Genomic DNA, 27139 nt, shown 5'->3' with positions numbered 1-27139 from the left:
AGGAGGCATCTAACCAGCATGGCTCTACTCTCATGCTGGGAAGAATCTCAGGACGTTTACTTAGGGAACAGCCTCTGTCCTAGAGGCTGGGATTTGAGACGACAAACATCAGCCAGTACTAAGGAGCACTTATCAAGTGCCAGTCATTTTGTTGTGTGCTGGATTTTATGCACCAAACCGATGAACCTCTGAGGGAACCCACACCCCAGCAGGGGAGGCAGGCAAAGGGGTGCTGGGGCCCAGGCTCACAAGGGTGGCGGAGGTCCGTTTCACTGGGGGTGTCTAACGACACGAAGGTTGATGGTGTGTTACAAGAACATGGGCTGAGGAGGCGGCCGTACTGTGTTACCTCTGTCCCTTACCTCACCTCTCTGAGCCTTATTTTCCTCAGGTTACCTAAAATGAAGGTGGTAATGTACACTTCACAGGGTCTGATAAAGATTCAGTGAGATTTGGTAGGTAAAGCCTAGAGCAAGCACTCATAGGCATCTGCTCCATTCTATTTGTTGTCCCGTTCCAGCAAACTTAGCAGGCGTCGGGGTGTCCAGCTCCTTCGCTAGCCTGGACGGTGCTCATGGACAAATTAGGATAAGGCATCTCCTCCCTCCCTCTACCACCACCCAGCCCCTCCTTCAGCTGTTGCCACTCAGCAGGCACATGGGTTGGCAGATTTCAGCCCCACCTTGGCTGGCGGACATGCTTGGGCAGTGCACGCCTGCACAGTCATGTCCCGTGGCTCAGAGTGTGGCTAATGATGAAACTGATCCCCTCTATGTGGGGGGACCATATATATCCCATCTTACGCTTGCTGCCCTGGGGTAATAAGCTCTCTTTCACATCCACGAGTATCCCATTTTGGCTAAAAAAAAAAATACAGGGTTTTCTGCTTAACCAGGATAAAATGAAATAAAGTTCTTCAAAATTTTATAGATCTGAAGTTCTAGACTCTAAAGAATGAGCTTCGATATATGATAGGTTAAGAGGATTGAATGAGATTAGAAATGGTTGGTAGGTGGGAGGAAAATAGAGATGGATTCCAGCAGTGGGCAAATGGTGTAATTAAAGACTCAGTTTATGGAGTTCCCGTCGTGGCTCAGTGGTTAACAAACACGACTAGCATCTGTGAGGATGCCAGTTCAATCCCTGGCCTCGCTCAGTGGGTTAAGGATCCAGTGTTGCCATGAACTGTGGTGTAGGTTGCAGACACAGCTAGGATCTGGCGTTGCTGTGGCTCTGGTGTAGGCTGGCAGCTACAGCTCTGATTCAACCCCTAGCCGGGGAACCTCCATATGCCATAGGTGCATCCCTAAAAAGACAAAAAGACAAAAAAACAAAACAAAACACACACACACACAAAACTCAGTCTCCACTCAATCCTGTACTTCACAGACTATCAAGAGTTGTGCCTGGATGGTGGGCTTTTCTTTTCTCCATCATGTTCCTTCATCCTCTCACCAAACGTGAACGCTGAGTAGGCACCAGCCTCTCTTACCCTTTCTATTACTGTGCCAGTGGAATCATGGGCTATGGCCAGAGCCTCAGAGCCATAGTTCACTAGCTGGAACATATGGTTTTATGGCACATAAAACCAAATTGAAGGTGTGACCTTTTCACTTAATGTTTAAGAGAAATGTTAATATGTTAGCACTGGGCTATACAACATCTTCCATGCCAAAGAATGACAGGATTCGAAAGAGATGGGCCAGTAGCCTTCGGTAAATGAGAGGGGATGGATTGAATATGGGTATCCAATCCCAAGAGCCTAGCTGTAATTCAGTGTTTCTGGAACTAGACTTTTAGACTTCAGCTTCTTCTCCTTCTTCTTCTTTCTTTTAATTTGAAAATATAGGGGGAAAAAAATAATGTCATGGTAGAAAGATCTCTCTGCCTGGCTCTGTGACCTGGGGCATGTTAACTTAGTCCCTTTCCACTCCTGGGACTTGGAGATGACCATTCAAGCTCACAGTTTTTGTGACAGTTAAAGAATCTCACACATGTGAACTACCTGGCATTGGGCCTGCCTCAGAACACACCTTTGTCAAATGTCACTCTTCTTCCTTACTCCCCTTTCCCAGAGAAGGTCAGGGAACTATTTGTGTCTTCATGGTGCTTTAATGATTTTCTCTTCTGGGGTTTTTTTTGTTTTTTTTTTACTTGCAGAAAGTCAGAAACATGGCCCTGGATGATGTCGTGATCCTGAATGTGGACACCAACACCCTGGAAACCCCCTTTGATGACCTCCAGAGCCTCCCAAATGATGTGGTAGGTAATGAGCTCTCGAGCGCTGACTCCCGAGCTTGTGCAGTGGATGTGAGCACAACTTAGGCGAGAAGGGACGGGGACAGCGGTGGTTTTCCTGTGGCCTAAGAACTGCAGTTGGTTTGTCTTTCCTCTGGAACCTTAGTCTCAGCGAAGGAAGCTGGGAGATGGTCCACTGTTTTAGCCGTGTTTTGCTCTCAACTCTCATCTGAAGTGATCCCAGTCCAGGGTCTAGACAGCTCCTCTTTCTCTGGAACCTGGGGGTCTTGCCATCCCCATTGCCGTTGCCGTGTCCAGAGAGCAGGACAGCCTCCCTGGGCTAACCCCACCGAAAGTGGGTGGAAGGGCTTCACTGTGGGCAATTTGGGGCCCTTCAGACCTACATTTTTTTTCCTGCGCCATTATCAAACCCAGCTGTTTCCCATGTAACAGGGTATCTGCTGAGTGCTCTGAGTGTGGCTCCAAGGGCCCTAAATCTTTCTTACTTAACTCAGGTCTAGACAGAGATGGGCCTTTTCAGTTAGTGAAAAACAACTGGCTGCTGCCTTTGCCGCACTAACTCTGACCACACACCTGCCACTCAGAACTGCCTCGTGGGCGGCCATCGTTCACACAAGTTGGCGGGGGGGGGGCTTCCCTGGGAAGTCCGGGTTTCGTGTTTCTTGTTTGGCCTCCATGACTTGCTTGCTAGAAGACCTGTAAAGTCGCACTGGCTTCTGGGCTGCAAGGAGTGATGTTCCTGGCCAGGTGTGCTGATGTGGGTCTGGGTTTGAGTCTCTAGGGTTGTGTAATTGCAGGTGGGCACTGCCACTGCGTTACCGCCAGGAGTCCTGGTGGCCCTTTGGGATTAGCTCGCTGGAAGAGATTGTTATTCGCTGATGAATGGCTTGCAACAGGGTCTCAGACCTCTTCTCTTAACTCACTGGGTGGGAGCCTTTGGTCATTTGTGTTCTGTAAGGGTGTCATTTGTACCATATCTAAACAATGGCTGCCATTCACTGACTTCTACATGCTAAATGCTCGTCATTGACCTCCCACTTACTCTTCATAGCACTCTGAGGGAAGTGTTTTTCTTATTCTCACTTTACCCACAGAGCTAAGAAGAGGGGGAGGCAAAAAGTGAATCCAACTCTGTCACTCCACAGAGCGCCCTGGCCCCATGGAATAGGTGGGGGAGGAGAGAACTTTAGGGAGCACTTGTGTTGCTGGCGGGGGCAGAGCTGTGATCGGAGCAGAGTCTGCATGACACCCAGTCTGTGCTGCCTCCACTCCACGTACATCACCCCCCTCTGAGGCAGAGAGAAATGACAGCGTAGGAGAAATAAAAGTGCCAGACACTGTGAGGTTTGCTGCCGATCGTGTCAGGACAAGGGGATGTGGTTGATGTCTTAGGGCTTCTTGGCCATAATTTGAGTTCTTTTGTCCAAAGAATCTGAGGTTTCTATCCCAGTTCCTTTTCAGTGGAAAAGTTCTTCCTTTAAATCTGAGATAGCTTTAGGTATGGCCCTTGCAAGTGCTGAGTAAATGTGGCAAGTGAGCCGGGGGTATTTTAGGTGAAGGAAGGGCCAGGGTCTCGGGCAGTCCAGGATGCGTGGTGGATGGCACAGACCCTGGACTGACCATCCCTTGTGCAGTGAGTGCTCTGACCTGGAGATGAGGCAGATCTAGTCTTTTCCTTCAAAGAGCATATTCCAGTAGGGGAAACAGACATGTAAATTACATAAATGGCGGGTAGAGCACAACGGGGGCCACAAAGAAAATAGGGATCAGGCAGAGAAGGGTCCAGAGCGAGGGTAATGGAGGTTCCTGAAGAGGGCACATTCCAAAGTGCCTTGTCAGTGGTCAGTGAGGTAGCTTCAGGGAATCAGAGCAACTTGAGCAAGTTATTGTCCCTCCCTGAGCTTCCTCTTCCCATCCTTAAAAAGGGAGTATTAGGCCTATTGTTAGGATGGTTGTGGCAAGTCCATGAGATGGTGGTGTTCATCAGATGCTTGGCACTGTGCACATGTTTTCAGTGTTGCATAGTGGTACCTGCCTTGTTTTTAATACAATTCTTGTCAAAAATTACAGCCAGAGTTAAAGGACAGTTGGTTCCCTCCACATCCTAATAGTTCTCAGCTTTCACAAAAAGCCCCTCCTGTTTGCAACCTGGTTTGTGGCAGGGTTGAGAATGTTCCAGAGCAGTGGTGTCCAGAACAGGGCTCTAGACCCATCAAAGATTCCAAGATAGTTGTGGAGAGGGAATGTGATACTTACTGTGTTTCAGTAGAAGTCATAGATTCTGATTCATAGATTTGAGTCTTCTAAGTTAGAAAGTCGGGTTTTTTTATTTTTAAAGCTCTGACATATATTTCTAGCGAGTGTAGATGGTCACCTGCCACACTTGTACCTCACTCTCTGAGCAGCCAGCAGACAAAGTCTGGCCATCCGCAGGCAAAGCCAGAGAGATGCACTGGGGCTCTGCCTTGATGCTGGGGCTGTGGCAGCAGAGCCAAAAGCGGTTGGGGCTGCAGCACAGGGTGCTGATGATGTTCCTACCGTGAGCGAGGAGGGGGTTGCCTTCACTGGGGCTGTCAGCCATCCAGCCCTGGAGAGGGCCAGCCTCATCCCACACTCCTTTGTGTCCCCAGCATGTGGTACAGGGCCAGGCTTCAGCATGTCCACAGTTGACCTCACAATTTTCCCTTCGCCAAATCTGCTTGTTTGCTGTGTCTGACAGATTCTGCCTTTTTTTTTTAGGGCCATACCCACAGCATATGGAAGTTCCCAGGCTGGGGTTGAATCAGAGCTACAGCTGCCAGCCTACCCCACAGCCATAGCAACTCAGGATCCAAGCCGTGTCTGCAGCCTACACCACAGCTCATGGCAACACCAGATCCTTAACCCATTGAGCGAGGCTGGGGATCGAAACCTTGTCCTCATGGATACTAGTCAGGTGTATTACCATCGAGCCACAAGCGGGAACTCCAGATACTGCTGCTTAAATACTTCTCAAATACTCTGGTCCATCCCTCCTAAACACCACCTAATCCCAGCTCTCATTTCTCCCCTGCACTGTTAGCAGCAGCCTCTGAACTGGTTTTTTTAGACTCCAGCCCTTCTAATTCATGTATCAGAGGCCCTTTCTAAAATAAAGATTCCATCCTACTGAAAACCATTTCATCAATGAACATAATTTAAAAAACAAAAAACAACAAGTCCTTCCTTAACTTCCCAGTGCCTAAAGATTTAGAGGTAAGATTTTTTTGTTGGCTGTGGAATCCAACAGACCTGTGTTTAAATCTTGGCTTCTGTACTTAACTAATCATGTGCTCTTGGTCAAAATTATGTAAGCTCTCCTCATGGTGAGTTGTGTAGTTTCTTCATAGTGGTTGTGAGAATTAAGTATAATGAGTATAATATGAATAAAACAATTATCCTGTGAGCGCCCTAGGTGGTGGTAACAGTGATGAATTATAGATGTGAATGATGGTTAGCAGGGCATGCAGGGCCCTCTTCTATGAGAGCATCCTTCCATTTCCCCCCATAAATTTAGCTCTTTCCTCTCCCTGCTCCAAACTCTATATCATAGGAATTAGTAGTGCTCCCAAGCTTACATGTTGTTTCATAACTTTATGCTTTGCATACAGAGTTTCTTCTATCCCAAATGTCCTATCCCATCTGTCAATCTCTACTCATTTTTTAAGACTTAGGCTAAACGAAAGGCTGTAAAAACTTTCCCTGACCTCTCCAAGTAGATTTGACCATACCCTTGTCTTTGTCCTCACAAACCCTTATGTTGCCTAAAAAATTATACTCTACTATCCAGCAGCATACTATATTACACATTCCTAGCTTTCCCTTTTAATCGTGAGTTCTTTGAGGGCAGGAATCAAGTTTTATTCATCTTTGTTTCTGAGGGATGTAGCAGCCACTGAATAGATAGATGGAAGGATGGAAGGGACATATGGATTGGGTTATTTTGGTAGATGAAATCTTGCAAAACATGGCATCCATGCTGGAAATTTTATTAAAAGAGGCCTTTGTTCTGCTTCTAGTCATGATGGAATAATTGGAACTGAGTTTCTCCTCCCTCCATTTACAAATAAAACTCTGGGCAAATATGAAAACAACTGTTTTCACATATTGGACAACCGGCAGTGCAGGAATATAATCCCTGAGAGAAAGGAAGCAATTGTGATGAGGCCTGTGATCACCCTGGCTTCCTGCCTTGAGGCATTTTTCTGGATTCTGATGCCAGAGGGGACTCCCCAGCAAAGCACAACAGTCTTGCTGAGTCAAGGGGTTAGAGATCTAAGTTTGAGGGAGAGATGATTTAAATTTGTGGGTCAGAGTGCCAGTTAAGAGGGAGTTACTTAGCAAAAATCTGAAATCTTGACTAATCTGCTATAGACTGACCTGCCCATGTGCAGGGGGAGCTCACATAGCCAGATTAAGAAGAGCTTGCTGATCACTCAGACAATCATTAGAGACCCCTGGAGGCCATGCCAAGGCGTGGTACTATGAATTTTTTCAGAGTAAAGGTGATTTTAGCCCTGCCCTCATACAGTTTAAAACCAAGCCTTGAGGAGCAGAAGAGAGAGGCTTCAGAGGTGCTAGTAATGTGTTGGCTTTTTATCTGAGTGCCAGGTACGTGGGCAAGAATTTATCAAGCTGTACACAATGATATGTGTGCTTTTATATATGCATGTTAAACTTCAGCAAATAGTTTTTTTAAAAAAACATTTTTTAAGCCTTATCAGGATCAACCTGATATATGGGAAAATTAACCTCCTGAGAAAATAAATTTCAACTATTTTAAGACAACAAAATCCAGCACTCAACTATATTAACATTCACAGAATCTAGCATCCTATCAAAAAAAATACTAGTCATGTTGAGAATCAGGAAAAAAATGTACCAAGAGAAAAATTAATTAATAGAAATAAACTCAAAAATGGCATATATGATAAAATTAGCAGACAAGAACCTTAAGATATAAAAGTTGAAGTGTGCCCATGAATTTAAAGGGAGACTTGAATTAAATCAGGAAAGAAATGGAAGCCGTAAAAAGAATGAAAGGGAGTATCTAGAGGTTAAAGATATAATACCCAGAATGAAATTTTCACTAATAGGACTAAAAGGATATTAGATGCTACAGCATAAATGCTCAGTGAATATAAAGACATAGCAAAAAAAAAAAATCTATCCAATATGAAGCATAGAAAGAAAAAATTGGAAAAGATTAACAGAACCTCAAGGACCCATAGCAAAACATCGAGAGGACTAACATACATGTAATTAGAGTTCTAGAAGGAGAGGAGGACAGAAAGAGAAAAATATTTAATTTTAGCCAGTTTTTTTTTTCTATTTTGATGAAAATGATAAACTCAAGCATAATAGACCCAAACAAAACCACACAAAGGTGCATCATGATAATTAGTTAAAAAACAAGTGATACAAAGTTTAAAATAAGTTAAAGGAAAAAGACACATTGTATAAAAGAAAGAAACAATGGCAGAAGACTTCCTGTAAGAAAGATCAGGAGAAAGAAAAATGGAGCTGGAAGAATCATGCTCCCTGACTTCAGACTAAACTATAAAGCTATAGTCATCAAAACCACATGGTACTGGGACAAAGACAGAAATATAGATCAGTGGAACAGGATAGAAAGCCCAGAATTAAACCCACGCACCTACAGTCAACTCATCTATGACAAAGGAGGCAAGAATATACAATGGAGAAAAGACACCCCCTTCAATAAATGGTGCTGGGAAAACTGGACAGTCACGTGTAAAAGAATGAAATTAGAACACTTCCTAACACCATACAAAAAAAGTAGACTCAAAGTGGATTAAAGACCTAAACATAAGACCAGATACTATAAAACTCTTAGAGGAAAACATAAACCAAATGCTCTCTGACATAAACCACAACAATATCTTCTCAGATCTACTTCTTAGAGTAATGACAATAAAAGCAAAAATAAACAAATGGGACATAATTAAACCTAAAATTTTCTGTACAGTAAAGGAAACCCTAAACAAAATGAAAAGACAACTCATAGAAAATATTTGCAAATGAAGGGACAAGGGATTAATCTCCCAAGTTTATAAACACCTCTTGCAGCTCAATACCAAAAAAAAAACAACTCCACCAAAAAATGGGCAGAAGATCTGAACAGACAATTCTCCAAAGAAGACATACAGACGGCAAAAAAATACATGAAAAGATGTTCAACATCACTAATTTTTTTTTTTTTTTTTTTTTTTGTCTTTTTTTTTTTTTTTTTTTTTTTTTTTTGCCATTTCTTGAGCCGCTCCTGCGGTATATGGAGGTTCCTAGGCTAGGGGTCGAATCAGAGCTGTAGCCACTGGCCTACGCCAGAGCCACAGCAATGCAGGATCCGAGCCGTGTCTGCAACCTACACCACAGCTCACGGCAACGCCGGATCCTTAACCCACTGAGCAAGGGCAGGGATCGAACCCGCAACCTCATGGTTCCTAGTCGGATTCGTTAACCACTGCGCCACGACAGGAACTCCAACATCACTAATTTTTAGAGAAATGCAAATCAAAACCACTATGAGGTACCACCTTATACTGGCCAGAATGGCCATCATCAAAAAGTCTACATACAATAAATGCTGGAGAGGGTGTGGAGAAAAGAGAACCCTAGTACACTGTTGGTTGGGAATGTAAATCAGTGCAAACACTGTGGAAAACAGTATGGACATTCCTCAGAAAACTAAAAATAGAATTACCATTTGATCCAGCAATCCCACTCCACAACAATATCTTCTCAGATCTACTTCTTAGAGTAATGACAATAAAAGCAAAAATAAACATATGGGACATAATTAAACCTGGGCATCTATCCAGAGAAAACCATGACTTGAAAAGACACGTGTACTCCAATGTTCACTGCAGTGCTATTTACAATAGCCAAGACATGGAAACAACTTAAATGTCTGTCAACAGAGGAGTGGATAAAGAAGATGTGGTACATAAGCACAATGGAATATTACTCAGCCATTAAAAGGAAAGAAAGAATGGCATTTGCAGCAACATAGAATGACCTAGAAATTATCATGCTAAGTGAAGTTAGTCAAATAGTGAGACACCAACATCATATACTGTCACTTACATGTGGAATCTAAAAAAGGGACACAGTGAACGTCTTTGCAGAACAGATACTGACTCACAGACTTGAAAAACTTATGGTTTCCAAATGAGACAGGTTGGCAGGTCAGGGGATGCACTGGGGGTTTGGGATGGAAATGCTATAAAACTGGGTTGTGACGATCATTGTACTACTATAAATGTAATAAAATTCATGGAGTAATTTTAAAAAAAGATCATGAACCAGAAGATAATGGAATGACATTTTTAAAGTAATGAAAGAAAATTTTTGTCAACCTTGAAATCTGTATCCAATGGAAAAAAATCCTTAAAAATAAAGACAAAATTAAAACTACTTCAGACAAAAAGTGAGAGAAATCATTGTCAGCAGACCTGCATAATAAGAAATGTTAAAGGAGTTTCTTCAGATGAGAGGAAAATGATACCACAAAGAAACTTGGACAATAAGAGAGTGAAAAGTGCCAGGAGTAAGCAAATACGTGGGTAACTATAAAAGATTTTCTCATTTTAACTGCTGTAAAAGATAATTGAGTATTTAAATGATATCAGTGTATTATGTGCTACACACAGAAGTAAATGCATGACAGCAGTAGCACAAAGGACAGGTGGAGGATGAAAGTGTACTATTTTAAGGTTCTTAAATTATATGTAAACTGGTACAATATTATTTGAAAGCAGACTATTAAGTTAAAACTCTATATTGTAAACCTTAGAGGAGCCGCTAAGAAAAGAAAGTAAGACAATGATATATTGCTAATAAGCCAATATGAAAGATCCAGACTTTGGCGCTGGGCGAGGGTAGGGGGGAGATAAAGGAACCAAACACAAATGGAACAAATAGGAAAGTTAACAAGATGATAAGAGTTACCCAACTACATTGATTATTACATTAAATGTGCATGGTCTAAATACTCCACTTAACGGAGATTATTAAATTGTATTTGAAAAGCGAAACCCAATTATATGCTGTCTACAAGAATTTCACTTTATATATAAAGAGTCAGGTGAAAAGTAAAAGGATGGAAAGAATATACCATGACAAACACCAATCAAGACAGTTGGTAGGGGAGAAGAAATAAATCTTCCCTGTAGAAGAATTCCAAATAATATCTGTAGATACTGTTCTGCCTAGGAGAAGGAGCTTAATCTCTGCCTCTCCACCACACACACATGCACTTGAATGCGGGCTGGACCTAGTGACTCTCTTCCAAAAGCTGGAGTATGTAAAGAGAAAAAGTAACCCTAGTGGAGAAATGACAGATACTACCTTAACCAAGTGCTGTGTCATTTGTAACTTTGACATGATGTAATGTGGAGGCTGTGTCACCCCTGTGTTATTTTTCCCCCAAACCCAGTCAATTCATGACAGAAACTTCAGATAAACTCAGATCGAGGGACAGTCTATCAAATACCTGACCAGTACTTCTCAAAACTAGGGAAGTCATTTAAAACACAGGAAAGACTGGAGAACTTCTGCAAACCAGAGGATGCTAAGGAGGCATGACACCTAAATGCAGTATGGAATCTGGATTGGATCCTGGGATAGAAAAGAGACATCAATGGAAAAACTGGTGAAATTACAGAGTTTGGAGTTTAGTTAATATTAACATGCTTATGTTGGTCTCTTAGTTTTGGCAAATGCACCATGGCAATGTAAGATATGGGAAACACACTGGGTGAGGCATATGTGGGCACTCATTCTCCTATCTGCAACTTTTCTGTGACTCTAAAAATACTCCAAAATGTCTTTTTTAAATAGAGAAAAGAAGAATTAGAGGGAATATTATGAAGAACTTGATGCCTATAATTTTGACAAGTTGGATGAAATGAACCAATGCCTTGAAATACACAAATTACAGAAAGCGACCAACGAAGGAATAGAAAATAGAGAAACAGTACTGTTTCTATTAGAGAAATTTGGATTTGTAATTAAAACTTTCTCACAAAGAAAACTCCAGGCCTGGATAGCTTCACCGATTAATTCTATCATATATTTAAGGATTTTTCAGACAGCAGCAGGGAAGGGAACACCTGCCACCTTATTTTATTAGGTCAGCATTATCCTGACATGAAAATCAAATGAAGATTTATGAGGAAAGAAAGCTTTTGACCATTATACCTAATAAATGTAGATGTAAAAATCATTAACAAAATATTAGCAAATTGAATCCAGCAATATATAAAAACGATGATGCATCATGATCAAGTGGTTAACAAATTGGTTAAGTATTTTGAAAATCAATGTAATTTACCATACCAACAGACTAAAAAAGGAAAACTATATCAAAACAGAGCCCAAAAAGGTGTTTTAGAAAAAATTTCAACATGTGTTCTTGATAAAAGCTTTTAGCAAACTAGGTATCCTCTTTGTGATGAAGAGCATCTAGAGCTAACATCAGAGCTGGTGGCGAAAGACTGAATGCTTTCCCTTTGAGAATAAGAACCAAAAAAAGGTGGTCTGCTCTCCCTATTTCTATTCAGAATTGTACTGGAGGTTCTAACCATTCACTATGACAAGGAAAAGATTATAAAGAAGGAAGAAAAATTTTCTTTATTCAGACAACATGATCTTGTATATGGAAAATCCTAAGAAGGTCTCAAAAACAAATTTAGCAAAGGTGCAGGATAAGGTATACATAAGTGAAATGTATTTCTATATACTACCAATGAGCAATTGAAAAATGAAATATTTTAAAGCACCATTTTCAATAGCATACAAAACACAAAATACTTAGGAATAAATTTAACAAAATATGTGCAGGATTTGTATACTGAAAGCTATAAAACATTTCTGAGAAAATAATTTTAAAGACCCAAACAAATGGAGAGATATTCCACATTTTGGATTGAAAGACTCAATATTTTTAAGATGTTAATTTTTCCTAAATTGATCTATAGATTCAATATAATCCCAGCCCAAATTCCAGATGGCTTAAAAAAAAAAAAAAAAAAAAAACTCGAACTGATTCTAAAATATACATGAATATGCGAAAGATCTGGAATAGCCAAAACAATGTTGAAAAAGAACAAAGTTTTAGAACTTGTATTACCTACTTTTAAGACTTACAATAAAGTTATAGTAAATGTGGATAGACATTGTAGGTAAACATAGAGTTCAGTAGAACAGAATAAATAGTTCAGAGTTAGACTTACACATAAATGGTTAATATGTCTTCAACAAATATGCCAAAGTAATTCAACTGTTTCTCAGTTTTCTGCAATGAATGCTACTCAAAGGATTGGATATCTATATGGGAAAATAAATGAATGTTGACTTTTACTTAATGCAAATATTAGTTCAAAATGGATTGTAGACCTAAACTTAGAAGCAAAAACTCTTAAGATGAATAGAAGAAAATATAGGAGAAAATCTTCATGAACTTGAGGTAGGGAGTGTTTTCTTGGTTAAGACAAAAAACATACATCATAAAAGAAAAGAATGCTAAGTTGAATCTCATTAAAGCTAAAAAGTTATTCTATTCAAAAGTCACCATTTTTTTGTTGTTTTTTTGTTTTTTTGCTTTTTAGGGCCGCACCTGCAGTAAATGGAGATTCCCAGGCTAGGAGTCCCAGGCTAATCGGAGCTACAGTTGCCAGCTTACACGACAACCATAGCAACACCAGATCCCAGCCACATCTGCGACCTATACCACAGCTCATGGCAACACCAGGTCCTTAACCCACTGAGCAGGGCCAGGGATCAAACCCACAACCTCATGGTTCCTAATCAGATTCGTTTCCACTGTGCCATGACGGGAACTCCCAAAAGTCACCATTTAAAAGAAGGGACAAACCACATGCTGAGAGAAAATATTCTCAATATTTATATCTGAAAAAGGAATTTTTCCCCCCAGAGTGTGTAAAGAACCTTTAAACTGAATAATAAGATGAATTCGAAAGTAGGCAAAAGACTCGAAGAGACACTTAACAATAAGAGATATTCAGTAAGCCCATGAGGGTGCAAATTAATACCACAAGGAAGGTACTGCTGTATACCGACTGGTATGGCTAAAGTGAAAAGACTGTGCATTTCTTGTCTTAAACATATGTTTACTTTATGACCAAGCAATTCTAGTCTTGGATATTCACCCAAGAAAATGAAACCTTGTATATGCACAAACACACGTACCTGAATGTCCTTAGCAGCTTTGTTCATAATTACCGAAAACTGGAAACATGCCTGATGTTCTTCAACTGGTGATAGTATAAACAGTGGTATGTCTATAAAATGGAATACTACTCAGCAATCAAAAGAAACTGATACTTGCTCTATCAAAAAAAATGGATGAATCTCACATACAAAATGAAACAATCCATTTATTTGACATTTTGGAATAGGCAAAACCATATAGAGAGAAATCATACGAATGGTTGTCAAGAGCAGTTAACTATAAAACGGTAGGAGGGAAATTTGGGAGGTACTGTTGTATATCTCGATTGTGGGGATGGTTACGTGGCTACATGAATCTTTCAAAAGTCATAGAACTAGTCAGTGAAAGTCGTAAATTTTACTGTATGCAAATCATACCTGAGTTTAAAAAAGTTTTTTAAGGACTGACAATAAGAAGTGTTAGCATGGATATGGAACAACTGGTCTGAAACTGTCATCACTGGTGATGGGAGCATAAAATGGTACAACCACCTTGGAAAACAGTTGGGAAGTTTTATCTGAAGCGAAGCATACACCTACAATATAACCCAATAAACGCAATCCTAGGTATTTATCCAGAAGAAATGAAAATATATATCTAAACGTTTGTACATAAATGTTTATAGCAGCTTTATTCCTGATAAACAGTATCTGGTAACAACCCTAATGGATAGATGGATAAGCAATATGTTTTATCTCTTATTTTTTACTACTGAGTCAGTATTCAATTGCAACATACTTGTGATACACAAAACAACATGGATGAATCTTGAATTCACTGAGCGAAAAAAGCCAGGCACTCGACGAGTACCCGTTGTGGCTCAGTGGTTAACGAACCCCACCGGCATCCATGAGGACGCAGGTTCGATCCCTGGCCTTGCTCAGTGGGTTAAGGATCTGGCGTTGCCCTGAGCTGTGGTATAGGTCCCAGATCCTGCATTGCTATTGCTGTGGTGTAGGTCAGCAGCTACAGCTCCAATTCTACCCCTAGCCTGCCTCCATATGCTGCCGATGCGGCCTTAAAAAAAAAAAAAAAAAAAAAAAAGCCAAGCACATGGGAATGTACTGTATGATTTCATTTATATAAAATCTAAAAGAGAGAAAACTCGTCTATAATGGATGAAAGCAGACCAGTAGTTGCCCTGGCCTGGGATGGGGAACTGATTGAGAAAGGCACCAGGGGACGTTTGAGGTGAAGGAAATGTTCTGTTTCTTGATCCTGGTGATGGTTACACAGATATTTGTCAAAACTCATTGAACTATACTTTGTAAGTGTATGGATTCTACTACATATAAGTTATGACTTGATAAAATAAATTTTAAAAAGGAAGAGGACTTGGAAATTAATTTTAAAAAGAGGTTCTAATATTGAGTAACCTTCAGAACAGCTCTGCTGATTTTCACATGATTTATTTACATGGGTTAAGGGGTAACTTTGGAGGCAGGTTGGCTCTGGCCTTCTCTTAGTCAATAGACAATTTAGTCTTAAATTTTGTTACCTTATTTCAGTAAGCTTTTTCTACCTTAAAAAAAAAAAAATCTGGCATGGTTAATACTGTTGTATTTTGCTGGGTTCATGAAACTTGCAAATATATTGTTTTCACTGACAATATTGTATTGTTCCCTAGCTGTGGATTTGAGGGGAGGGATGTGGCAAGAGTATTTTATTGATATGAAGACCTGTTTGCAGACTGTGTTTATCTCAAGCCCCTGTGGTTGCTGAGAACAGAAACATAATGTCCCTCCCTCTGCAGCCATTTAACCAAGTGCTCATCATCTGCTTCCATTTTAAAATTTAAAGATCTCTTGTTCTTTCAAGAGTGTTAAGTATAAGCTGCTTAGCCAACAGGTAGTTTGTAGAGCTGTATAAAGCTTGGTAAAAAAGAGCTCAAACTCTTCCAGGCTTCCGGTGATGTGGACAGACCTCACTTCATCACTGATTTCCCAGAGCTCAGTCTGGGCCCTTTCTAATATTTGGTCAGAAATTCACAGACTTTTGTGTATTCACCTGTATGTGGGGGCCTTTATCATGTGTTTACACTCTCCTTTCTTTGGCTTCATGCTTTCTATAACCTGATTGATGCTCTTCCAAATCAGACTTTCTTATGTGATAACATATGTAATTGGACATTAAAATATGTATTCACCTTTGACTCAATAATTCTTTTCTGTTTTGTTTTGCTTTGCTTTTTAGGGCCATACCCTCAGCATATGGAGGTTCCCAGGCTAGGGGTCGAATGGGAGCTACAGCTGCTGACCTACACCACAGCCACAGCAACGCGGGATCTGAGCCACATCTGCAGCATACACCACAGCTCACAGCGATGCCAGATCCTTAACTCACTGCTTGAGGCCAGGGATTGAACCTGCAACCTCATGGTTTCTAGTTGGATTCGTTCCCGCTGTGCCACGATGGGAACTCCTCAATACTTCTACTTTTAAAGGTTTTTTTCCCCTGGCAAATACCTTTTAAAGGGAGAAAGCCACCTAACCAAATAGCGTTGTTTGTGTTAACTGAAATTGGAAGCAACCATAATATCCAAAATTAAGGGGAATGGTTAGGTAATCCATTCCACTACTGTTCACTAAAGTACACCATACAGCCGTTAAAAATGAAAGTTATGGGGGAGTTCCCGTTGTGGCGCAGCGGAAACGAATGAGACCAAGAACCATGAGGTTGCAGGTTTGATCAGTGGGTTAAGGATCCGGCATTGCCGTGAGCTGTGGTGTAGGTCGCAAATGCGGCTCGGATCTGGCATTGCTGTGGCTGTGGCGTAGGCCAGGCAGCAACAGCTCTGATTAGACCCCTAGCCTGGGAACCAACATATGCCATGGGCGTGGCCCTAAAAAAAGCCAAAAATAAAATAAAAGTTAAAATGATAGTTATGAAGAATGTGGGCAACAGAGGAAATGCTAAGGATAAAATTCAGTGAAAAAAGCAGAATAATGAATGCTACACTTACTACAACTATAATGAAGAAAAACAGCCAGCTACTCAGAAGTAAAAGATTTTTAAAAGAACTTCCAAGTTGCCAACAGTGGTATATCAGGATAGAAAAATTGTGTTAACACTTTTCCTCTTACTTTCCAAGTTTACTGTGGTATGATTATTAGTATTTTATGATGGAAAAATCATCCTTCTTCTTCCTCTTTCCTGAAACACTTGAATCTTGGCTTTTGACTTGATGGTTTGTATGTCTTCAGGACTATAGTTTCTCTTTCTTCTCTATATTCTTTGGATATAAAATCACAAATGGTTTAATGATGCGATTTAAACCACTTAACTTCTTGTTATCCCTTGGTGGAATTTTCGAGGGCTAGCCAAGAGGTTTCTAAGCATGTGAAGAGGGAGAGAAACCACAGTGAGCAGTGTTCACTGGTGTAAGAAAGGGGAGAAAGCAAGAGAAGTAGGATTCTCTTTACTGAGCGAGCGCCTGCAGTGCCCCAGGCCAGAGTAGTTACCAGTCCTTCCACGTGGCCTCCCAGCTTCCAAACAGGCTGGATGCTAACCAGGCCACCTCTCAGCCTCATCTTGCATCTCCTCGCTATTCACACCCCATTCCCCAGTGCCTCATGCGCTTTCACTTCTCTGTGTGCCTTTCCATGCTCTTCCCTCTGATGAGCATACCCTCCCTTCTCTGCCTGGCAAAACCTCCTTGTTCTGTAGGGCACTCCTCAAATGCCCCTCTGTGATGCTCCCATTGTTTGCCACTCCCTCCTCTGGGAGTGCCATAATGTTTTCTCCTACTTCTTTTATACTGCTTACTGTATCATAATGCTTATTTACATAACTCTTCCCTTCCTAAGCATTTGGGCTGTGCATGGTTGTGAAAATAGCCCTGATACAGAGCATGGCTCACAGGGGCATTTAGTGAATGTTTGTGGGATGAGTGAATGAATGAATGAGCAAAGTATGCAATCTAGTTTGAACTGTAGACCTTGGAGAATTCATTTATTTAAGTGTTCAGCATTTGACATTCTACTTTGTACAGGTATCTGGAAAAGAAAGATCACTAAAGATCAGAGTTCCTTTTTAAAAGAGACAGGAGAAATTCAGTGCACACTACAGCTACCATTTACTGGGTATATTGAATAGCAGGTATTTTGATTCTTTGGTCATGATTGCTAAATGCCATTGGGATTTTACTTTACAACCTAAAAATGCCTTTCTTCAAATTGCAAGTAGTTACCCATTAGTGAATCCATAAAATCAATTTATTGGGTCACAGCAAAGCATTTTTTTAAATGGAGCCAAATAAAAAATAGAGTACATGGCAGATAATATGGGTAAGCATCAATTCATGAAACTTTTAAATATACATAATATACATAAATTAGTTTACAATGTATAATATATTCATTACTCTCCACCACAGTTTTAAAAAGAAAGGGAAACCATTAATATATTTTGACAATTTTAGTCATTAAAATTCATACCTTTTAATGTATGAACTACCATTTACGGTACGGATATGTACCATAATATATTTAACCTCTCCTGATAATTTCAAGTTTTGCATTATTTTAAACAGCAATGTGATAGACATATCCATAACTAAATCTCTGTATCACTTACTTGAATTCCATGAATTGCTAGAAGGAGAATTTTTGAATCATGGTTACATAAACATTCAAGGCTTTTGATACGTACTTTTGTTTTTTTATTTTTATTTGCCATTTTGTCTTTTTTTATGGCCACACCCATGGCATATGGAGGTTCACAGGCCAGGGGTCAAATTGGAGCTATAGCCACTGGCCTACACCACAGCCACGCCAGATCTGAGCCATGTCTGCAACCTACACCACAGCTCACGGCAACACCAGATCCTTAACACACTGAGTGAGGCCAGGGATCAACCAATGTCCACATGGATGCTAGTCAGGTTCATTAACCACTGAGCCACAACAGGAACTCCTTTTTTTTCCTCTCTCTCTCTCTCTCTTTTTTTTTTTTTTTTTTTTTTGATAAATACTTTTAAATGCTACCACCTCCCCCAAAAGATTATACCAGGTTTCACTTTTATTAGTAACTTAATAGTTGGAACCGCTTTTGAAAAGTTGCTTAAAATTCATAAACTTTTTTTTTTCATGGAAATTGTATACATGTGTAGGTATCCTAGCCCCCGGTGTGCAGACCAGGAGTCATTTGAACCCAGTGCTTCTCTTCTGCGCTGTGAAACTGGGAAATTGGCAGTGGCTTCCTAATTAAATTCCTGCCTTCAGTCTCTTCTAACTCCAATCAGTTTTCTAGTCTTTGCAGAATCAAGTCTTCCCTGACCCTCCCTCAGTAGTTGATGGCTCTATCCTTTGTATTCTCAAAGCACATGGCACATCCTTTTGTTACCGCACTCATCATGTTATATTGGAATTTTTTTCTTTTTGTGTCTTCTCTTAAAATCCCTCTAGGTAGGGACTAAAAACTATTCCTTCTTCAAGTTTGTATCTGCCCCAGAGTTCAGTATATAGCACATACTCAATAAATTTTCACCAAATGATTGACATAGTCTTGTTCAATTGTGACCTCAGGACTAGTTCAGATTACACTAAAATTGGGCTATACCATGTAGCTGACTGTCTTTGGGAGTCCAAAGGCAAAATTGGTTCAGAAGGGCCCCAGTGTCTGCTTGCTGCCTCTCTTTGGAGTACCCCCTGCTTAGTATGCTAGCTGGGGAGAGAACAGTCCCTGCTTAGGGCCAGCCTTGCTTTGTTAGGCCACTGCTAAGAGCTTCACTGGCTGGAGCTTCTCCCTGCCATGTTTCTCCAAAGGCCAGAGTCCTCAGACTCTAGAGATGATGCTCCAGGGCCTCCTAGGCACTGCTGTGCCATCCTGCCTTGTGAGTCAGCAAAGCGTTTGATCCCAGAAGCATGGGACTAGATCTTATAGAAAAGACTTCATAGGCTATCTGACTTGAATAATCTCTCCTTCTGGGAGATGTCTAAATTAATAGTGAACTTTGCAAAAACCCATCTTAAAATCCCAATATGAAAAAGGACACTAGGTGGGGAGATGGGCAGCTCTGATTATATTAAGCATCTTACATACATCTCTACAAGGATGGGCCTCGTAGGCTTAGTACCCTTTTGGATTTGATCCTTCTGCCATGTTAAAGCATACATTGTTAGTATCTTCTATAGAATATTTATCCATTCAACAGGTATTTCCTATGGGGAAATGTGGGTCAAAGGTTACAAAGGTTAGAACATGGATACGTAATAAGCATCTAATGTACAGCATGGTGACTCTAGTAATATCTTATTGTATACTTGAAATTTGCTAGGAGAGTAGATCTTAAGCATTGTTACCACACACACACACACACACACACACACACACACACACGTAGCTATGTGAAGTGATGAGTATGTTAACCTAATTATGGTGATTATTTCATAATATTTATGTATATCAAATCATCACCTTGTGCACTTCAAATATATATAATTTCGTTTCTCAATTAGACCTCAGAAAAGCCAGGGGGGGAAAACAGGCATTCCCTGAGCACCTACTATGTGTCAGGCTTTATTGTGGGTATAATAGATGCAGAGATGATTAAGACATGGGCCTTAGTCTCTGAGGTCACTGGCTGGTTACTAGAAGACCTAATAGAAGGCTGGACTGCCAGTCTTGTCCCCAGTTTGCCAATCCTGGACCATTCTCCATCGCTGTAAATAAAGGCATATTCTAGAACATAAGTACCACTCTTCAACTTAAAACACTTTAATGGTTCCTCATTTTCCTCTGGGTAAAATTCAAGCTCCATAGTGTGGCCTTTTTAAATCCAGTCTCTGCCTGCCTCTTCTGGCCTTACCTCTCTCCTACCTTCTTAGCCTGTTTCCATCCACGGGAACCTCCAGGCCCTTCTGGTTCAGAATGTCCCAAAAGGACAGATTTGATAGCCAGTTCAGGAATTGAGATTATTTATTCGTCCAAAGTCTTTTGGATGTGTGTTCAGTGTGTTAGACCATAGGAACATGGAAGTATACAAGAAATAGTCACTGTTCCTGGAAAGGAGAGATGAGCATACTGGGAGGCTGGAGGTGGAACCAAAGTGTAAGGTGTTTGGGCAGGGAATAGCGGTTTAGTCCAGCTAGAACATAGGGTGTGTGGTTGGGAGGGACAGAAGATGAGACCAGAGAAGTAGATGGCAAGGGCCAGATAGGAAACGGTCTTCTGTCATAAAAACAAGTTTGGGCTTCATGTTTTGGGCAGTGGGTCAGGTAATGTAGGTAGGTCAGGTAATAACATGATAGGATCTGCATCATACTACCCTACTCAGACTAAGGGTAGAGTGTTAGATCCAACCTCTTGCTGCTTCTCTGGTTCCTTAAATGATTGGCCAAATCTTTCCCCACGACAAATCTGATATTGGACTTGGGTCAGGTGACAGTGGGCTAAAGAGAATTCTCATCTGTATCACCTGTCACCCCTGTCAGTCATTCACCCTTCTAGCTTTTAGGGGATTGTCTGTTCTGTTTTGGCCCACTCTCCATGACAGTGTCTTCTCCAGGACTTGTACATTTCATGAAGAAAGGGAAGGAACATTGTGATCCAGTGGGCCTTGTCCTGAGTGTGTGTGTGTGTGTGCGTGTGTGTGTATGATTTGTCAACAATCGACTATTTACGGGAGTTTATGGGGCTTCATTAAAGATGCTGGAGCAGGCGCACTGTGGGACATCAGAGGAGACCTCAGCAATAAACCGCAGCTCCCAGCTTCGGAATGCAGTAAATGTTTAAGAGACTTCCTTCCTTTCATTACCGAATTTTACTTTACTTTTATACCAGTAAAGAGTTGTGTTTTATTGGCTGAAATTTCTTGATTCCGTTTTCCCCAGGTCTGTTTAAAAGCTACATTTTATCTTTGAGGATGTTTGGCTCGTGGTAGAGGAAGTGCTGCCAGCGAATTCAATTAACTGGCAGAGCTCACAGATATTGTACACGGATTTCTTTTTTTCCTTCTTTTTCACAACTGCTACATAAACACAGCTGGGTTTAATATTTGTCGTAACAAAGATTTAACTTGAATCATGTTACTCCGGGTAATTAATGCTTGGAATCTCGGCTGCTCCTTCGTTTGTTGGAGATCCTCTGCATTTCTTGACTCTGGCTATCTAGATAATGAAGTGCGCTCCTCTAGGTCTTTGCCCTGTCTTAAAACTGCTTAATATTTGGCCGTTCCCACTAGAGAGCAGATGCTTTTCTTTGCAAGAATTGAATTTCTGTCAGCTCTTTTATGCATCATGTGTTTGGAACTGTAAGTGGATCAAGTTGTTCATCACAGCAGGGACACTGTGAAACACATCTATTATATACACTTCCCACCCCCCCTTCCTGTTTTTTTCTCCCCTGAGGAGGTGGAGATGCCCGGATCCACTTGGGAGATATCTCACTCTGTGTGGATGTATCCATGTGATCCACCAAGGATCCGGCCCGGCCGTATCGCTAAGCATGGAAATCTATCTATTTAGCTCAGGATTGTTGCTAAGGCAAATCCTGCTTTTATCTTTGTAAACACCAAGCACTTAATTAACTCCCAAATACACATGAGTTTGGGTCACTTGATAAACCCACTAGGCTTAGCATAATGAGTGACATTTCAGTAAATGAGGCCCTAGAAAATGTTAATTGTGAGCCCGTTATTCTTTTTATGCTGAAATAATGGCTTGGGTAGCTTTGACTTTGGACTTGGGTTCGTATGGAAGAACACTCACCATCTATTAGGCTCCTACTGTGTGCCAGGCACTGTACTAGAGGCTTTGAAAACTTGACATTTAATCTACGTAGCAATCCTGGAGGAGGGGAAGTCCTTTACCCCTTTTCTGATAAAGAGAGGAGGTTAAGTAACTTACTTAAAGGCAGCCAGCTAATAGCCAGCAGCTGAGTCAGGAGCGGAACTGGGGTTTGCTAGGCAGACATTCATTGGTTGATCAGTCAGTGCATTGATTTACTGCACGTGTTTGTGACATGTAGCCTCTGCTCCCTTTGAGTCGTCCATGTCAAGTCTCAAGCCACCCGACTGGCTTTTACAAATGCCATCCTTCTAAATCTGAACTCTTGATGGTGACTGGAACCATTTATTGAGTTTTACTTTTTCCATCAGAGCTCAATGCAAATACAATTGAACTTCCCCAAGCAACCTACCATTTTCTTGAAGTTTTCATTTTGTGAGTTTGAATTTCTAGGTTCAGCTTTGAGCTGACAGCTAAAAATTCCAAATCTAAGTAGTTTAGTTTGTCAACACAGCTTTGAAAAGCAGGAGGCTTGATGATGTTCCTGCTGTGATATGCTCATCTTTGGGGCCTCAGATAGTGGGGCTGAGGGCAAAAGTGCATTTTGCTGCATTTTTAATTGATATCATTCAGTTTGCAGGAGTCATTATGGAACATTCGCATGTGTGACTGAAATACCGCTGATCTCTAGGATTAATTGTAGTTAAATGAAGAAATAGCTTTTGCTCAGGAAGAAAGTCAAGTCAGTCTCTTGGTACACATTTTTAGTTATGATTAACTTTAGTCTTCCACCAAATACTTTTCATTAGGACCAGGCATTAGTGTGTCCTGGTTCATTAGAAATAGAGTAACCTCCTTATTTTTGATCTGCAGTCCATTTTGTTCTTGAAAGATGTTGGGTTTTTTTGTTTTTTGTTTTTTAATTTGGTGAAGGATATGTCGTTAAAAAAAAAAAACATAACTTTCCTTTACAAGTGGGTATCTGTCTTTTCAAAGGTAACTTAGATTTGTGCTTTGTGCATTGTGCTTGCAAGAGAATGGTTCTTGGTTTATTCATGTTGACAACTGAAAAGCCTTAGACCTAATTAAAAGAATTTCCACGAGCACCTTTACTGAACCATTTCATTATGCGGCACTGCACAGATTGCGTTGTGAAACATGGTGATAGTTTAAATCTGACCTTTAAACCTAAACTGCCAGAAGTATGGGGGAGAAAACCCTTATTTGAAAATACTCCATGGATACATACATACATAGGCATACATGCATGCTCATATTTGGATGGAAATGATCTTCTTATTGAATGAGCACCTAATATAAATACTCATTTACTTTAAGCTCAGATCTTGTAGCCTCCTTTAATGTTCAGCTGCATTAATTGTGCGGGGTGTGTATGTGTGGTGTTAAAGCTAAATTATTTTTTAGGAAAAACAAAGACAATTTCACTTCCTCTGGGCAAAAAAAAAAAAAAAAAAAAGGTGTTTGGAGGAAGATGAGTATTACAAACACATAGAAAAATCTTTGCTGCTGTGTGTTTGAGTTTAGAACACTGAGGTACTGGGGATTAAACACACAGGGAGGGGCTGGAGTGCACAAGACTCCTGAACTTTATTTGGCAAATAGTAGAAATAGGCATTTTTGTTTCTGAATTGTACTTTTTTACTTCAAGAATGTCATCCTGAGGCCTCAATAGTTTGTTTCTCAGGATGCTCCACAAGGCCATCATAACATGTAGTAAAGTAGCCCCTCACATAATGAAAATTGATCCTTTTGTCTTGACAAAAAACTGCTTAGAATTGTAATGCCTGCCTCTAACTTTCTGACTTAATACTCAGCCCGTGAGATGACGGGAGAAGCAGAGGGAGCAGAGACCTGGGCCCCAGGGTCAGAGCCAGCCTCAGCTTGGAGCACCACCTAACTAGCACAGTCCCCACTCCCCCATGGAGAACTGGGCTCTTGGAGGGGAAAATGGGATGCAGAAGAAGCAATTAAAGCCAACCGAGGTCGAGGTACAACAGTGTTCTCAAGAAAGAAACAGAAAAGCAAGGACTGAAAGGAAGTAATAATGGAGATATATTAAGTTGTGGAAAAAATAAACCAGTATCGTGGACAAATCCAATTTGCTGGCCTGAGAGATCCTGGCAGCAGTGAGAATTAATGGAATAGCGCAGACTGCAGTGAGACAGACTTGGGCTTCGCTCTGACCTCTGCCCTTGGGTGCTAACTTTGACGTGCAGATGAGCCTCACTTTTCTCATCTGCATGGTGGGTACAACTGTCCCTGCCTAGCCCACTTGTTCTGAAATTTTAATACAATGCTGGATAGGAAAACATCTACCTAGGCTTCTGGTACCTAGCAGAGTGTTTGATAAATACTGGCTCCTATTCCTTTTTCCTGATGCAAGTCCTGGTTTTCCCAAAAAAAAAAAAAAAATGTTACTGGGAAAGAGAGTGGGGTGGGATTGCCTTTACATATGAAGACTTTTTGCTTCAGATTTGAGGCAAGAACTAAGCTGTAGGTAGATAACCGTGCTGTTTTCCACTGCCCATGTGACGATGCGAGAGGAGCCAGTGTATATGTGCCCTGAGGATGGGGAACAAGGCGATAGTCCCTTCTCCTTTCTCCAGACCCAGACATTCCACAGGATATCTTGTAACAAAGCCTTGATGTCTAGTTTACTCAGGAAAGGAAGAATCAATTTGCTTTAGGCCTTAAGGGCTGTTTTTTAAAGGGGTAGAGAAAGTGATTCCTCCTTCTAGTTGATGCTAGGTGTCTGATTTGTCAAAAATAAAACAACTTTTAACTCCAGTTCTGACACCAATTAATGGCGGCAGTGGGGCCCCCTGCACAGGCTGGCTTGAGTCAGACCTTGAGAGGACCTTACCTGTACTGTGGTGTTGTGCCAGCACTGAGGGTGGCCATGGTCCCTGCCCCTCTAGAATATTCAGTCTGTTGGGAGAGACAGACATTTATGGACTCTTACACAATGCATCAGCACATTGCTGTTTGTCTCTGAAGGGAAGGTACACTGAGAATATATGGCAAAGGAACCTTGGTCTAGTCTGAGGGTGTCAGACTGAGCTGCCGTCTGAAGGATGAGTGGTAGTTGATCTATGGCCCTGGGTTGTCCAGAATGGTAGCCACTATCCACGTGTGGGCTGTTTGTATTTAAATTGATTAAAGAGAAATAAAATTCAGTTCCTCAATCACACCAGCTGCATTTCAAGTGCCTAATTGCAGCTACCACATTGGACAACTCAGCTGATGGGTTGTTTGTGGAAAGGCCTGGACAGCGCTGAATGCTGGGCAAGGGGGTGATGGTGGTGAGAGCGGTCCGAGCAGAGGAGTTAATCCTATCTGAAGGTCCTGGGGTGTAAGGGAGGCAGGGCGGCTGGAGCCCAGTGTGTGCAAAAGCTGTGGAGGATGCAAGAGCCTTGCAGGCCAGGCCTCGGTCTTTATCCTCGGAGCAAAGAGGAAACTGCTGAAAGATCTTAAGGTGGCAGCACTGATGGAAAGAGGTGGACAGGGGTGTCGTAGAGGCGTCTACATGAGTGGTGTGCCATCCTTGGTCTCCCTCCCCCACAAATTACAACCAAGTGATGAAGAAGTAAACCTGTACTGGTTGAGGGCTGATCTGAATTGCAAGGGTCATCTTCCTCATATGGGAAGGAAGATATGTAAGCTGCTGATGATACAAAAAGCTAAGTAGCAGGGTAGCAATGAACACAGTGTGAGAGCCCCGTTGGAAATAGTAATAAGCTAACGGTGTGAGCTTGTGGCTGGTCAGGGGAAGCCTGGGTGCGCGTGCTTGAGGGCTGGGCCCTGATCTGCTGCAGCTCTGTCTCCAGCACATCTTCAGCATGGGGCCTGCAAAGATTAGGCATCAACCAAAGGAACAGGCTAATGTGCCCTGAGAAAGAGCTATTTGTTCTGACAGAGGGTTTCATAGAAGGTCAGTGGCTTTTTTTTTTAAGACTGGGGTAAAGAGTATCCCAGGCTTAGGGATAGTTTTGAGGCCCCTGAAATTGAGAAGGTAAGTGGAAACAGAGCTGGAGCCAAGCCAATAGAAGGCCCGGAATATTGTGCTTTATTTGTTAGCACCATGGAGTGACTGAAAATTTTAGAGGAAGGGGGTGATATGATTCAGCCCCTCATTTTATTTTTTTATTTTATTTTATAGTTGATTTACAACGTTCTATCAGTTTCCGCTGTACAGCAAAGTGACCCAGTCATACATATATATTCATTCTTTTTCTCATATATCCTTCACCATGTTAGCCCCTCGCTTTAGAAAGATAACTCAGTGCAGAGGAGGGATTAGACCAAGGAGAAAATAGGCGAAGGGCCACCAGTTTAAAGACTGGTGCAGTAGTAGTCCAGGCAGTAATTAAACAAAACACAAAGCCGGGCAGTCTGCTACATCTGTTCTCCATTTTACATCCATTATATTTTAATCCTCACAATGTATGTATGTTGCAAAGACCTCATTTTACAGCAAAAGAAACTGAAGCTCAGAAAGGTTAAGGTAAGGAAGCCAGGTTTCTAAGACTTAAGCTTCTGTGATTCAAATTCTACATTCTACTGCCTGAGGAGTGTGTGGGGGTAGATGAGCAGGTGAAGCCAGGAGAACCAAGATGTAGAGCCTCCAGTTACCAGGGGAAACAGGAAGAGGGTGCAGGATGGGGTGGGGAATACTGCGTATGTTACTGGACGTGTGGCTTGTGCAGTGTTGTGTAACTCATTCAGCAGCTAGAGCTTCATTTTCCTCGTAACTTTGGTTGCATCTTAGTGATGGTCTTCTACCAAAGGGAAAGGGGCGTGTATGTTTCTCCTCTAATCCTTCCCAACCGAGACCAGTTTCTTTCAATGGTCAGTCACTGAA

The 27139-nt window shown here is 41.4% G+C and overlaps 1 protein-coding gene across 50 annotated transcripts in view; it reads left to right on the top strand.

Annotated features, from left to right (window-relative positions):
• Positions 1-27139, top strand: part of DENND1A (DENN domain containing 1A) — a 520477-nt gene that overhangs the window by 333224 nt on the left and 160114 nt on the right. For 49 of the 50 annotated variants that reach the window (XM_084995758.1, XM_084995669.1, XM_084995751.1 and 46 more), the window contains one exon: positions 2161-2262. The exons of the other annotated variant lie outside the window; for it this stretch is intronic. In XM_084995758.1, the coding sequence (XP_084851884.1) occupies positions 2161-2262 (102 nt within the window). The remainder of the gene's footprint in view (positions 1-2160; positions 2263-27139) is intronic. 50 annotated transcript variants of the gene reach the window in all.

Source organism: Sus scrofa, chromosome 1 (genome assembly GCF_054392235.1).
Source record: "Sus scrofa isolate SSC_HxYL_T2T_F1_AM1 chromosome 1, Sscrofa_HxYL_maternal_Yorkshire_Landrace_v2.0, whole genome shotgun sequence".
Taxonomy (NCBI): Eukaryota; Metazoa; Chordata; class Mammalia; order Artiodactyla; family Suidae; genus Sus; species Sus scrofa.
The sequence above is the reverse complement of the archived record's forward strand: the minus strand, read 5'-3'. Positions and strand labels throughout refer to the sequence as shown.